Source organism: Geotrypetes seraphini, chromosome 5, assembly GCF_902459505.1.
Source record: "Geotrypetes seraphini chromosome 5, aGeoSer1.1, whole genome shotgun sequence".
Classification (NCBI taxonomy): domain Eukaryota; kingdom Metazoa; phylum Chordata; class Amphibia; order Gymnophiona; family Dermophiidae; genus Geotrypetes; species Geotrypetes seraphini.
Genome location: NC_047088.1, coordinates 115,579,568 through 115,595,222, shown reverse-complemented (window position 1 = coordinate 115,595,222; position 15,655 = coordinate 115,579,568). Strand labels below are relative to the sequence as shown.

General features: G+C 46.8%; 1 protein-coding gene across 1 annotated transcript in view; it reads left to right on the top strand.

Moving 5' to 3' along the window:
• The window catches only part of MCM3AP (minichromosome maintenance complex component 3 associated protein), a 556,273-nt gene that overhangs the window by 398,699 nt on the left and 141,919 nt on the right, over window positions 1-15,655 (top strand). The window contains 1 exon segment of the mRNA XM_033944925.1: window positions 1,779-1,913. Coding sequence (XP_033800816.1) covers window positions 1,779-1,913 — 135 coding nt within the window.

Sequence of the window (15,655 nt, the reverse complement as noted above, 5' to 3'; positions counted from 1 at the left end):
CCACAAGATCTGACACAAAATTGTAATTTCAAGAACTTGATCTAAGTCTTATTTAAGCCACATAGATTCCTTGTAGAGAATTGCAGGATATAAGACACTGTATTGTATACTGCAATTACAAGGATAGTGATCAAAGTGGTTTATAATACAAATTTTAAAAAACGTAAAACAATTTGAAAAAGAATTCCATATTAGATAGGACAGGAGACAATCTATCATCCAAAAAGAGGAAACATCACACAAGAAGATGGGGAGAGGCAGGCACATTAGACAGCAGGAATCTGCCAATAGTTAACTCAGTACTGAAAGCCAAATGGAAAAAGATTGCTTTTAATAATGATTTGAATTTAGAGAATGACAGTTCTGCTCTAATAAAGGGAAGGAGGGAGATTGTTCCAAAGGATTAGAGAAAGGCAATAACAGACAGAATAGGGAGAGTGTGGTACAGTGGTTAAAGCTATAGCCTCAGCATTCTGAGGCTGTGGTTTCAAACCCACACTGCTCCTTGTGACCCTGGGCAAGTCACTTAATCCCCACATTGCCCCAGGTACATTAGACAGATTGTGAGCCTGCCGGGACAGACAGGGCAAAATGCTCAAGTTCCTGAATAAATTCATATAAACTGTTCTGAGCTCTCTTGGGAGAACGGTATATAAAATTGAATAAATAAATTATATATAGATTCATGGAAAGCCAGTGTAGAGGAAGACCCAAACGATGGGCATCCAAAGACCACAAAACATGCAAAGTGATGTAGGGAATAGTCAAGGAAGAAAGGTATGAGGGAGACCCAAGATGCAAGGCTTTGTGAGTTAGGCATAACACTTAAACCAGCTACAAAATTTTACTGTAAGCCAATTAATTTTTATAAAAAGTGGGGTGACATGATCATTTTTCTTAGCTTTGCTTAGAAAACTTATGGCAGTACTCTGGAGAGTCTGGAGTCAACAAAGCTGAACAGAGGGGATATGTTACACAATAACCGATATGTGATCTAACAAAAGCATGAATTAATGTGTCTAAACAGAATTACTAACTAAGCTTAATCGCCTGAGCCAATAGAAACCAAATTTTACTACAAGAGAGATATGGTCTTGCTGCTTTTAGAGTGATGCTTAAGTAACAGTTCAAAAAGCAAGATTCAAGGTAGCTCTTTAGAGTTGTATCCTGCTATTATATTTCATACAAGGCCATTGACAACAATCACTTAAAGGCTTTCCTGTAATTTTTGTAAGCTTTTGCTTCTCATACTCACCCAGATTCCTTTCTGACAGCATGAAGTTGTCTTCATCTGAAACACGTTGCCTCTCCCCTACTTCAGCCATCTCTGCTTTCATTTTATCCCTCTGTTTCTCTCATTTTCTTTTGCTATTTCTTATTGGTTTTGCCTCCATCCTTTGTTTCTCCATTTCTTCTTCTTCTCTTTCCCCTCCTTTAATTTCCTTCAACACTTTTGTGTTCTTCTCCTCTTTTTACTGTCCCTTTTCTTTTAGCTCTTGTTCTTGTGGCTATTTCTTCATCCTTTTCTCTCTTCTTACACTTGTTCTCCCATTTCTTCACTTTATCCTCTTTTTCCAATTCCAGCTTTCCTTGGGCCTTCATTTTTCTTTACACTTTCCAGTACCACTCAGTAACATCGCAGACACAACTTTCCTTGAATTCCATGTAAGGATTATTGGCAGGTAGATAGGTAGACATTACTCTCAGGAAATAATCTTAGCAAGGAAACTAGCTGTGTTTTGATTTGTCCTTTTTCTTCATCTTTCTTTGCTCTGTAGCGATGCTGCCTGGATGCCATTGGACCTGCCCTCAATTATTGCTGAAAACCTTCCTGCATGGCAGGAACAGGTCTTCTGGAAGGTGGTACTGATACTACCAAATCATGACAAGAATCAGATGGATGATTCCAGCAGGTTAATGTTATGTTACATTATATTAATCAGGTTTCTATTCAAGCTTAACTACTTGCAAGGGTCAGCTTTTGTTCATCTTATGTATAATTTTGTATTATTCATCCTATAGCTATCTCTGAGACTTGAGTTGTCTTATCTGAGATTTGTCATTGCTGAATTATTTGAAATTTCATATTGATGCTCAGGATTGTGAGAGGAAGCATTATTTGTATGCTGCCTATACATTACATTACATTACATTACATTACATTAGGGATTTCTATTCCGCCATTACCTTGCGGTTCAAGGCGGATTACAAAAGGTTAATTTAAAAAGACAGAATTACAATGATTAGCTAGAGAGGTAAGTTGTAGATCTTAAGAGCATTTAGAGGTCGTGTTGTTATATGAGCTTAACTAGAAGATGGATGCTGTGGTCCAAAAGTAATTAAGGCATCTGATGATCTGGTATGACTTGCTAATTCATATTTTTATTTTACATAGAGCGCATTTTCGATAGGACATCTAAGTCCGACTTTGGATGTTTCCCACAAGATGTTCAAAGTCAGGGGCAGAGAAATGGCCATTTTCAAAACTGGTAAAACCGTTAGATGTCCAAAAACTTTTTCCAAAAATCGCCTATTTATACATCTTGGCCGTCAGGATGTCCAACCTTAGTACGTTTAACTTTTTTGGCCATTTTTGACCCCCAAGAACATCCAAATTCAAAATGCCCAAATCGATAACATTTGGACGTGGAAGGGACCATCATTGTAATGGACTGACCACAGAGCACAGAGACATGCCAGCAGAGCAGTGGCACTTTAGAGGGCACTGTGAACTTCACATATAGGGTGACAGATGTATATCTCACCATAACCCCTTTAAAATGTATGATGAACCCTCCCAAACAACCACAATACCTACTATACCCACCTGTCTTCCACCCTAATAGCCCTTATGGCTGCAGGTGGTACCATAGAATTGTTGTTGTTAGGTGCCATCGACTCGTGCTCAAGTCCTAGCGACTTGATGAATTACAGATCTAAAAAGAAATCTCACCATATTCAGCCATCTGATTGCAGGTCGCACTCTTTGCCTGGTTCCTTCAATTTTCCCAAACATGATGTCCTTCTCCAATGATTTCTCTCTTCTGATGGTGTGACCAAAATAAGACAGTCGTAACTTCATCATTTGGGCTTTGAATGACATAGCTGGTTTGATCTCTTCCAGAACTGATTTGTTAGTTCTTCTGTCAGTCCACAGCATGCCTAAAATCCTTCTGTCTTGTTTCCATACTGTCCAGCTATCACATCCGTAAATGACCTCTGAGAAAAGGAGTGTATGGACAAGTCCATAGAATTACTGAAAATAAAATTCTTAAGAGTCTCTCCAGACCAGCACCTCTCACTGATGGGTAATAGCTCACCATTACCAGCAGGTGGAGACTGAGACATAAACTTTTGCAGTCCCAAGTACATTCAGTCTGCTCTCAGTCTCCAGCAGGTGAAGGTGGTAAGCTTGTGGAGTCTTCTCTGGTTTAGTGTAGGGCTGTTGGAATTTTTTTAGTGACCTTCTGGTCCCTGTCTCTGGTGCTGAACTGAATTTGAGGGTACCCTTTTGGGGGTCCGTCTGACCTCGGGGGTGTCACACTCTACGGGTTAGTCTCTCCCCCCCATTTTCTCCCACCTCCCTGAAATCTATTCTGTAGAGGTGTCTCAGCTTAAATCTTGCCACCGATACAGGCAAGGCATATGGCTTAGAGAGCCATGGGGTCTGTTCAAATAAAGTTTAAAAAAAAATCCTGAGGTAGTGCTGGTCTGAGAGAGAGCCTTCAATTGACTTTAATTGATTTTTATTTCTAACTGGCCCTTTTTTCTTACTCGCATATTTTGCAATGAGCAATTTTAAAGGGAAAAAGTGCTCAAAATGTGAGGTTGATGCGGCCAGCCTGTGTTCACGGTACGCTGGCCACCGCGAAGGAGAATCCTCGTCAGCTTCGGGTGCCCAGCAAACAGGGTTCCAATTCGCGAGTGCCTCGTGTCAGCAGCCCGGGGAAGCCCGGGCTTATCTTACTGCCCACATAGGGATTCCCCCAGCCACCAATAATCAGGGAAATAAGGTTTTTCCCAGGACAAGCAGACAGCATATTCTCCCTCGACTTTGAAGGCCTCGACGGCTCCGGCTGCCAAAACCTCGGCCTCGGGTAAGTCTCCTCTTCCTCCTTCAGGTTCAGCTCAGCTACCGAAGAAGCCATCCTTGGAGTCTCTGGCCACCCAGGCAGTGAGTGCAGTCCTGCCGGCCTCTGCGAGACCTCCTCCAAAGTGTGCCTCTACATTAAGGGAATACTCTACATCAAGGTCGCCCTCGTTGGAGCACATGGCTGCACCAGTCCGTCCAAATCCTTTGGTCTCGGTGCCCATGTTCGAGGACATGCTTAAGGCTATTTTAACCTTGCAGATCTCTGCTTTGGCTCAACTTGCCCTGGCCTCGACCCCGCTCATTGTTGACCATCTTGAGCGTCGCGCTGAGAGCTCCCGAGGAAAGGTGCGTCGGTCTCAATGCTTCTTCTCGAGTGATTCCTCGCCGGCTCCTTCAAGGTGGGCTTCTCCTGCCGCCCAACCTTGATTGAAGCACAGGTCTAAGCGTGCCTCTCCTTCGAGGCAGTGGTCCATGAAACGACCCAGGGATTCTCCTAGGCGAGGTAGGTCTCTGGGACCTCGCACCTCGAGGTCCATCGAGGCGTCGAACCTCGTACTGTCTGACTCTCGTCCTCGACGGCCTCCCACTTCTTGGTCTTCGAGCCGTGGAGCTTTGAGGTCGAAGACTGCCTCATCGCTGCCACATCAGAAGGTCTCTTCTTCCCTGGAATCTCCGGAGCGGGCTTGCCGGGTCTCCGTCCCTCGGACCCGGGTTCCTCGCTTTCTAGGCACTCTAAACGCAAGCAGTCGTCGACTCCCCCTCGATTGCTCAGCAGGGCTTCTTCAACGTCCATGCTTGTGGACACTGACGTGCCTGCTCAGTACTCGAGGGAAGCTTCTCCCTCCTTCTCTGCTGCCCCGAAGTCCAGCTCGGCTTCGCCTCTCGAAAGGCATTCCGCCGGCAAGACTTCCTCCTTCTCCAGGTTCATGGTGGACATGGGTAAAGTGCTTCAGCTGGATCTCCAGTCTGAATCCAAGTATACCTGGGAGTATTTGGAGGAGATGGAACTTTCTCACCCACCCAAGGAATCCCTTCGTCTCCCCTTGAATCCGGTCTTGAAGCAGACTTTCTTCTGGAATTTGGAGACGCCATACGCAATTCCTGCCATCCCGTCCAAGATGGAATCCCGTTACCGGACAGTCCTGTGTAAGGGATTTGAAAAGGCTCAACTCTCCCACCAGTCCTTGGTTGTGGAGTCTTCTTTGAAGAAATCTTATCCGTCCAAGGTCTATGCGGCTGTCCCGCTGGGCCGGGAAGGCCGGACTATGGACAAGTTTGGCAGGTGCCTGTACCAAAATTCGATGATGGCGAACAGGGTTCTGAATTACAATTTCAATTTTATATCCTATCTCAAGCATTGCATCAAATCCATGCCATCTTTTCAGGATGATTTGGTGGTCCATCGCCAGTCTGAATTTCGCCGGATTCTGGATACGCTATCGCAGATTCGCCTTTATATGCTTCAGGCGACTTATGATGCCTTTGAACTTTCCTCGAGGGTCTCGGCTTTTGCGATTGCCATGCGCCGCCTAGCCTGGCTCCGCATCATTGACATAGATTCTAATCTGCAGGTCCGTTTGGCGAATCTCCCATGCTTGGGCAATGAGGTCTTTGACTCCATCGAGGCAGCCACAAAACACCTCTCCGAACATGAATGCTCCTTCGCCTCATTGGTAAGACCCAAGGCGAAGCCCACTCCTCCTAAGTTGTACAAGTTGCCTCCCCGGCGCTATCCCCAGAAGTCCACGCCGGCTTTTTCCAGGCTGCGATCCAGGTGTCAACAGCAGTAGAGGGCCCCTCAAAAGCCTCAGACCCCTGCGGCAGCTAAGCCAGCGCCATCCTTTTGACTATGAACCTTCCCCTCTACCTATCGGGGGCCGACTCAGTTCCTTTTGTCACCGCTGGGAGCTGATTACTTCGGACAACTGGGTCCTCCGTCATCAGGGAGGGGTATTCCCTTCATTTCCGGATGGCGCCTCCGGAGCTGCCCCCAAGAGAGTGTCTTTTCAACAGGTTGAACCTTCCCTTCCTTCTCCAGGAGGCTCAAGCCCTCCTTCACCTCCGGGCGGTGGAGGAGGTCCCTTTGTGTCAGCAGGACACTGGATTCTACTCCCGGTACTTTCTAGTCCCCAAAAAGACCGGGGACCTTCGCCCTATCCTGGACCTCAGAGTGTTGAACAAGTTCCTAGTCAAGGAGAAGTTCCGCATGCTCTCTCTTCCCATGTTGTATCCCCTGATGGACGAGGGGGACTGGTTGTGCTCGCTGGATCTCAAGGAGGCCTACACTCACATCCCAATTCACCCGGCCTCTCGCATCCTCCCCACGGGTCTTTATGAAGTGCCTCGTGATGTGGTGGCGGCCCTGCGGTCGCAGGGTCTGCAAGTGTTCTTGTACCTCGACGACTGGCTCATCAAAGCACCGTTGAGGCAGGAGATTATTACAGCGACCTAACGGACTATTTCGTTCTTTTAGCATCTGGGCTTCGAGATAAACTTTCCCAAGTCCCAGTTGTGTCCCTCTCAGTTTCTGCAGTTCATAGGAGTGGTGCTGGACACAGTTAGCCTCCATTCTTTTCTGCCGCAGCCTCGACAAGCCACCCTCTTTCGCCTATGCCAGAGGGTCTCCCTTCAGTTGACGGTTTCAGTCAAGCATATGATGATTCTGTTGGGGCACATGGCCTCCACCGTTCATGTGACTCCTTTTGCCAGACTTCACCTCTGAGTTCCTCAGTGGACCCTGGCATCCCAGTGGAGACAGGACCGGGATCCCTCCTCTCAACACACTGCGGTGACTCCCTCCTTGAAGCGTTCGCTCTGCTGGTGAACGCTCTCTTCCAATCTTTCCAGAGGTTTTCTCTTTCTCGCGCCCCCGCCGCAGAGGGCCCTAACAACGGACTCCTCCACGTATGCCTCCATGGCCTCCGGACTCAGGGTCTTTGGTCCAGCGCCAACTGTCACTGCCACATCAACCTGCTGGAGCTTCGGGCACAATGCTTTGGTGGCCTTTCGGCATTTGCTTCAGAATCGCGTGGTTCTGGTGCAAACGGACAACCAGGTGGCAATGTATTATGTGAACAAGCAGGGGGATACGGGTTCCCTGTCTCTTTGCCGGGAAGCTCTTTGGCTCTGTGAGTGGGCGATACGTCACAACATCTTCCTTTGAGCGGTCTATATCCAAGGCCAGCAGAACTGCCTGGCGGACAGGTTGAGCCGTCTTCTCCAACCACATGAGTGGTCGCTCCATTCCTCAACTCTGCGTCAGGTGTTTGCTCGATGGGGGATGCCGCAGATAGATCTGTTCGCCTCCCCCCTCAACCACAAGTTGCCTCGCTTCCACTCCAGGATTTACTCCATGGATCGTCTCGAAGCGGATGGTTTCCTTCTGGATTGGATGGGCCGGTTCCTCTACACGTTCCTTCCTTTTCCTCTGATTCTGAAGACTCTCGTCCAGCTCAAGTCGGTCCATGCCACCATGATTTTGATAGCTCCTCGGTGGCCCAGGCAGCCGTGGTTCTCCCTGCTCCTCCGACTCAGTGTCAGGGAGCCTCTGCTTTTGCCTGTACTTCCTTCTCTGCTATTTCAGAGTCAGGGTTCGCTGCTGCATCCCAATCTGCAGTCTCTACACTTAGCAACTTGGTTCCTCTCCACTTGACTCCCTCCTTCAGTTTCTCTCAGTCGGTGAGGGATGTTCTCGAGGCCTCTCGGAAATGGACTAGATTTGCTGCGTGGTGTGCTTTGCATCGCATGGAGCCACTGTCTGCCTCTTTGTCTTCCGTGCTGGATTATCTGCTGCACTTGTCTCAGTCTGGTTTCAAATCGACATCTATTCGAGTCTACCTCAGTGCGATTGCTACCTTTCATCAGCCAATTGATGGGAAACCACTCTCGGTCCATCCGGTGGTGTCCCGATTTATGAAGGGCTTCTTCAATGTTCATCCTCCACTCAAGCCTCCCCCGGTGGTTTTGGATCTTAATGTGATTCTGGCTCAATTGATGAAACCTCCATTTGAACCCATTGATAAGGCTTATCTGAAGTATCTCACTTGGAAGGTGGTGTTCCTGATTGCCCTCACGTCTGCTCGCAGAGTTAGTGAGTTGCAAGCTCTGGTTGCGGACCCGCCTTTTACTGTTTTTCATCATGACAAGGTGGTCCTTCGTACTCATCCTAAGTTCTTGCCTAAAATGGTTTCGGACTTCCACCTCAACCAGTCCATTGTTCTTCCGGTGTTTTTTCCTAAGCCCCATTTTCATCCTGGAGAGATGGCGCTTCACACTCTTGACTGTAAGAGGGTGTTGGCTTTTTACCTGCAACGCACCCAATCTCATCGGACAGCTCCTCAACTCTTCATATCTTTTTATCCAAATCGGTTGGGGCGTCCTGTTTCCAAGCGCACCTTGTCCAACTGGTTGGATGCTTGTATTTCTTTCTGCTACGCTCAGACTGGTCTCCTGCTGCAGGGTGGGGTCACGAGGCATAAAGTACAAACGATGGCGGCTTCCATTGCTTTCCTCAGGTCCACGCCTATCGAGGAGATCTGCAAGCCCGCCACTTGGTCCTTGGTTCATACATTCACCTCTCACTACTGTCTGGATGTTTTTTCCAGATGCGACGGCCAGTTCGGCCAGTTGGTTTTGCGTAATCTGTTCTCCTAAATTGCCAACTCTCCCACCGTCCCATCCTGGTTAGCTTGGAGGTCTCCCACATGTAGAGAATATGCTGCCTGCTTGTCTTGGGATAAAGCACAGTTACTTAACGTAACGGGTATTATCCAGGGACAGCAGGCAGATATTCTCACAACCCTCCCACCTCCCCGGGTTGTCTTCTTTGCTAGCTATCTGAATTGAGGACCACGTTGAGGAGAAGCGCCCCCTAGCTGAGCGGGAAGGCACACACATGCACGATGCAGCACTAGCAAACTTTAAGATCTTCAATCAAGTTTGCTTGAAAAGCTGTCCGCGACGGGGCTCCGTGGATGACATCACCCACATGTAGAGAATATCTGCCTGCTGTCCCTGGATAACACCCATTACGGTAAATGCTGGGGATTTCCTTACCTCTGCTGCCGGCTTGCCTGCTTTAGCGGCTGGGGCAGTTCAGGCCTCTTTGCCGCTGCAGGCCTTGGGGGAGTTTTTTTCAGCTGGTTTTGATGGGAAGCTCCTCCATTTTGTTTGCAGCCTCAGGTGACCGTCCCCATGTTTTGGAAAGACAGGGGAAGTTTGGTTTTTTCCCTGATTTTGTTTTAGCCTTGTGCAAGGCTTATCTTCAGGCAGCTGGGGGTTCTGCTTCCTCTCCGGGGGATCTCATGTTTTTCAGGTGGTTTTTCGCCCTCCACATCCACTCCAGTTTGGCCTCCCTCAGTGCCGGAAGTGTGCTGTTTAAAATTATTTTTTTTCAAATCTGGTTTTCTTTTTCCGATTTGTTTGGAATAACATGTTTGACTAGTTTTGTTTGGGTTTCATAATAGTTTATCTTTTTTTTCCTTGAGTTTTTGTCATCTTTATTGCTGCTTATTCCATTTCCTTTCTAGGACACTGCATTCCCAGTTCAGCGATTGTAGTTATGTGAACCAGAGGAAGTTCCTTCTATCTACAATTTATTTCACTCTTTTAGGGTATATTTTTGCTAGAATGCAATATTGTCTATTTTGCCTCTTGTTTGTTTGGTAATTCTGTTGTCTCTTATTTTCTTATTTTGGTGTTCTTGCTAGTAGATTGTGAAGTGTACTGGGAAGTGGTCTGACCATATTACAGGTGTATAGTTTTTTGCTATTATCTTTAGAGGTGGTTTTTCCTTTTGCTTATAATAAAGTCGAGTTGATGACCTTTATTGTATGTTTTTTGGAAGGATAGGATCTCTAGATCTATCAAGCAGATTCATCTCTCCATCTCTCTTGCAGTTCATAGTTAGGCCCTCCCCCGCTGCCTCTGACTGGCTGTCTGTAGCCCCTCCCAAGCAAGCACTCAGGGTGGTCAACAAGCAGATTCATCTCTCCATCCCCCATCTCTCTTGCAGTCCACAGCTAGGCCCTCCCCCCACTGCCTCTGACTAGCTATTTGTAGCCCCTCCTAAGCAAGCACTCAGGTGACCTCACTAGCCTTGCTATTTAATTTGAACCCTCTCTTGGCGCATGAACAAGGAGCAGGTGCTCCTTAGTGTGATCCTTTGTGTGCCTCCTTTGGACACCTCCATATTTTCACTTCCTCTTATTGTCTAGCTCTATTTCCTTTCTCTGTTCCTCTCCTTATGACTCCTATTTACGTTCTGCTTCTAATACTCACTCTTCCCAATCTTATTCCCTTTCCTCACCACACCATAAGCCCTTCTTTTCCTATTCCCTCACCAGCCATCTTGTCATCTACCTTATTCACTGCACTCAAGCTCAAGCATACTCTCTCTTCCTTCTCCTTTCTCTTTGAGCCCCTCCCGTCTTTGTCATTGCTGTCATTATTCCCCTTTGCATCGACACACTCTCTTACTCCTTCTCCTGCTCTCTGCCGGGGATGTGAATACAAATCCTGGCCCTCCAAGCCAGCTGCTTCCCCACATGTGTAACCGCCCTAACCTTATACCTATTCCTCTCCTTCAATCCTCCTCTCTCCCTTTCTCCTGTGCCCTATGGAATGCTCATTCTGCTTCCAACAATCTGCCCTACATTCATGACTTCTTTATCACCCAATCCATCCCCCTGCTTGCTCTAACTGAAACATGGATTTGCCCTGAGGACTCTACTGCAGCTGCTGCCCTCTCCCATGGTGGCTACCACTTCTCCCATACACCTCGCCGTACTGGTCAAGGTGGAGGTTTTGGGCTTCTTCTCTTTCCTTTTTGCAGATTCCAACCTCTTCACCTTTATCCCACAGCCTTTCCTCATTTGAAGTCCACTCTATCCACCTATTCACTCCTTTACCTCTGCGGATAGTGGTCATTTATCACCCCCCCTAACGAGTCCCTTTCCTCCTTTCTCACTGAATTTGACTCCTAGCTTTTGGGCTCTCTTGAGTCTTCTCCTCCTTCCCTCATTCTTGGGGACTTTAACTTTCACTCTGAGGAGGAGAGTGTGGTGTAGTGGTTAGAGCTACAGGTTGTAGGTTCAAACCTTGTGCTGCTTCCTGTGACCCTGGGCAAGTCACTTAATCCTCCACTGATAGATAGATTTTGAGACCAGCAGGACAGATAGGGAAAATGAAGTACCTGTATGTAAACTGCTTTGAGTGTAGTTGTATAACTACAAAAAGGCAGTACATACAAGTCCCTATCTTTTCAATCCCTCCCTTTGATGATCCCACTGAAAAGTATGCTGCTAATTTTCTTGCCTTAACCTCCTTATTTGACCTCCAGCTTTGCTCCACAACCACCACTCACCAGGATGGCTACTGCTTTGACCTTGTCTTTTCCTCCAACTGCTCTCTCTCTAACTTCTGTACCTCTCTGCTTCTCATCTCTGATCACCATCTGATATCCTTCACCATTACTCCCCCTTCTCTATGCTCAGTCACCTCCACGAGGTTCCAAAATCTTCAAACCCTCGATCCTTACACACTCTCATCCACTGTTTCACCTCTCCTTGCCTTTACTGTGTTATTATCTAAGTCTGTCCATGAGGCTGTCTTGTTGTACAATTCTATTCTCTCCTCTGCTCTGGACACCCTTACTCCCCCTTACTCCCAGTGTCTGTTACTTACTTATGTTCCTTTGGCTCAAATCGTGCACATGTGCTGACTTTCTTCACTTTTAAATTTATGCTGACCTCCTTTAATTCTGCATTTACATGGGTCAAGCAAGACTACTAAATCCAATTAACTAACTCCCTTTCTTCCAACCCTCGATGTCTCTTTGCCACACTTAACTCCCTCCTCAAAGCACCCCCACTTCCGAACCCCCCCCTCTCTCTCTCCCCAGATTATGGCTGATTACTTCCATGACAAGGTCCGCAAGGTCGCCCTTGAGTTCACTACAAAGTCACATCCTTCTCCCCTACCTACCATCCAGTCTCCTGAACTTCAACCTCACACCTCCCCTTCTTCATCCTTCACCCAAATAGCTCAGGAAGCTTTTCCTGCCTGGTCCCGCCCGCTTGTCCCTCCATCAGCTACTGCTGACTTTTCTGCCTTCTCTGTAATCACAACTTCTGTCTTCAGCCAAGCCCACTACATGCCCCTCAGACCCTATTCCCACCCCTCTACTCAACCCCATCTCACATACTGTTATCCTTCCTATATCTTTCCACTGAAACTGTCCCTGTTGCCTTCAAACATGCAGTGGTAAAGCCACTTCTTTAAAACCCTTGCTGTATCCCTCCTGCCCGTCCAATTATCGCCCTGTCTCCTTTCTTCCGTTCCTATCCAAGATACTCGAGTGTGCTATTCTCCATCGCTGCCTGGACTTCCTTTCAACTCGACAGATTCTCTATCCTCTACAATCTGGTTTTCATCCACAACACTCAGAGATTGCCCTCACTAAGGTCTGCAATGACTTGTTCATGGTCATATCTAAGGGCCTTTACTCTATCCTTATCCTTCTTGACCTGTTTGCTGCCTTTGATACTGTAAATCAGAGCTTACTCCTTGATATGCTGTCCCTGTTTGGATTCCGTGATTCTGTCCTCTCCTGGTTTGCCTCCTACCTTTCCCAACACACCTTTAGTGTATATGTTGATGGGTCCTCTTCTGCTGCTACCCCCGCTAGCGGTTGGTGTACCCCAGGGTTCTGTCTTAGGTCTCTTCTCTCTCTACACCGCATCCCTTGGTACCCTGATCTCCCCCCATGGCTTCCAGTATCACCTTTCAGCTGATGACTCCCAGCTCTACCTTTCTATACCTGAAATTTCACCTAAAGTCCAAGAAAAAGTCTCTGCTTGTTTGTCTGACATTGCTGCCTGGATGTTCTGCCGTCATCTGAAACTAAATATGTCCAAGACTGAATGGTTTCTCTTTCCTCTTAAACCCTCTGCTCCTCCTCCTTTCTCCATCTCTGTAAATAATACTGTCATTGTTCCTGTCTCCTCTGCTTGCAACCTTGGAGTTATCTTAGATTCTGACCTCTCATTTTCTACATATATCTAACAAGCTGCTAAGATCTGTCACTTCTATCTCTTCAATATCACCAAAATTCACCCCTTCCTCTCTGAGCACACTACTCGGACCCTTGTCCAAGCTCTTGTAACCTCACGCTTAGATTACTGCAATCTACTCCTAACTGGTATCCCTCAGTGTCGCCTCTCCCCCTTGCAATCTGTGCAAATCTCTGCTGCACGACTCATCTTCTACCAACCTCACTACACTTATGTCACCCTTTTCCTTAAGTCATTTCACTGGCTCCCTATCTGCCTTCGTATACAGTTCAAAATCTTATTGCTGACCTACAAGTGTGTTCATTCTGCTGCCCCTTGAATATCTCTCCTTGCTTCTCTCATTATACACCTCCCAGAGAACTCCATTCCTCAGATAAGTCACTCTTAACATTACCCTTCTCCTCCACTGCCAATTCCAGACTTGGTTCCTTTCATCTAGCAACCCCTTTGCCTGGAATAAATTACCTGAGTTTGTCTGTCAAGCTCCTTCCCTTGTTTAAAAGCAGACTGAAAACTCACCTTTTTGATATAGCTTTCAATCCTTAGCCCTACTCCTCTGCCCTCCAACCCAGCCAGCCGATTAACTGTTCCCCTTAACTGTATCCATGACATCCTGTTTGTCTGTCTTGCCTGTTTGATTGTAAGCTCTTTCAAGCTGGGACTTTCTTACTCTTTGTTACTCTGCACAGCACTAAGTGCGTTTGGTAGCACTATAAAAATAATTAATAGTAGTAGTGAAAAATTCTAAGGTGTCTCTATCTTTTTTGTCTCATTTTATGAACCAATCTCCTGCAACTAGAATAGCATTGTGTTGCAGCATTAGATTGATTAGGAAGGCATTCTTTGGCTTCTATCCATTTCCCTGGTGGGTGGTAGCAGATGGCACAGATTAGTTTGTCTTTTAAGAAAGGGTCTTTTATTTCACATGCTATGATTTCCAGTGATTCTGAGAGGCTATCATTGGTAATGATGACTGTATCTGTTTTCCTGTTCCTCCAAATTATCATTTAACACTGAGACTTGCTTCTGTAGTTCCTCAACTTGTGTGGCCATTCGGAGGGCTGCATTCTCTCTGACACCTGCTGTTTGATTTCCACCAATGGCCTCAAGTTAGAATCAAATATTTCTCTTATCTCGTCCACCACTGTTTGGCGCTTGTTCAATCTATCTTCTAATGCAACTGTGATTTAACAAGATATCTCTTGCGACCATTCACTTATTGGTCCTGGTGTTGTTGGGGGTCTTCGTCATTTTGGAAGTACTGTATATATTCGGATCTCATTTCATGGCATTTTCTGAGATTTCATTGGCATATCATGCTCTCTAAACTAAACTAAACATTAGGTTTGTATACCGCACCATCTCCGCATGCGCAGAGCTCGGCGCGGTTTACAGAGGTTAGGAGGAAAGGAAATTACAAAGAAGGGATATAGGAAAGGGACTGAGAAGATAGAGAGGGGCAGGGAACCAGAGAACGGGAGGAGATTAGATTTTTGAGAAGAGCCAAGTTTTCAAGCGTTTACGGAAGGATTGGAAGGAGCTAGAATTTCTGAGCGGGGATGAGAGGCTGTTCCAGAGTTCCGTGGTTCTAAAGGGGAGGGATGTTCCAAGTTTTCCTGCGCGGGATATACCTTTTATAGATGGGAAGGATAGTTTCAGTTTTTGGGAGGGTCTAGAAGAGAGCGGGTTTGAGGAATTCCAGAAGAGTGGGATAACGGGAGGAAGGACGCCATGTAGAATCTTGAAGGCTAAGCAGGCACATTTATGGAGGACTCTGGAGTATACTGGGAGCCAGTGAAGCTTGGAGAGGAGTGGGGAAACGTGATCGAACTTGCCTTTTGCGAAAATAAGCTTGGCAGCGGCGTTCTGAATTAGCTGAAGTCTATGGAGGTTTTTCTTAGTTAGGCTTATGAAGATGGAGTTGCAGTAGTCTAGTCTAGAGAGGATGGTGGATTGGACGAGGATTGCGAAATGAGAATGATGGAAGCAGGATCTTACTTTTCTTAACATATGGAGGCTAAAGAAGCATTTTTTTACCAGGGAGTTGAGGTGATAGTTGAAGGAGAGAGAGGAGTCTAAGATAATGCCTAGGACTTTGCTTGAAAACTCAAGCTGAAGAGTGGGGCCGGAAGGTAGAGGGATGGAGGTGGGTAAATGGTCTGAAATTGGGCCGAGCCAAAGTAGTTTGGTTTTGGACTCATTCAGTTTCATTTGAACAGATTGGGCCCAGGATTGGAGGTTCGTAATACATGTGGAGATGTTGTCAGCGAGGTTCGAAAGGTTCGCGTCGGTTTCAAGGAGGATGAGGATGTCGTCGGCATAGGAGTAGAGAGTTTCTAGGGGGGATAGATGAAGGAGTTTCAGAGAGGACATGTAGATGTTGAAGAGAATAGGAGAAAGGGGTGAGCCTTGCGGGACTCCACATTTCGGCTTCCAGGCGGGGGATGAGGAACCGTTTGTGTTAACGGTGTAGGAGCGGAAGCGTAGGAAT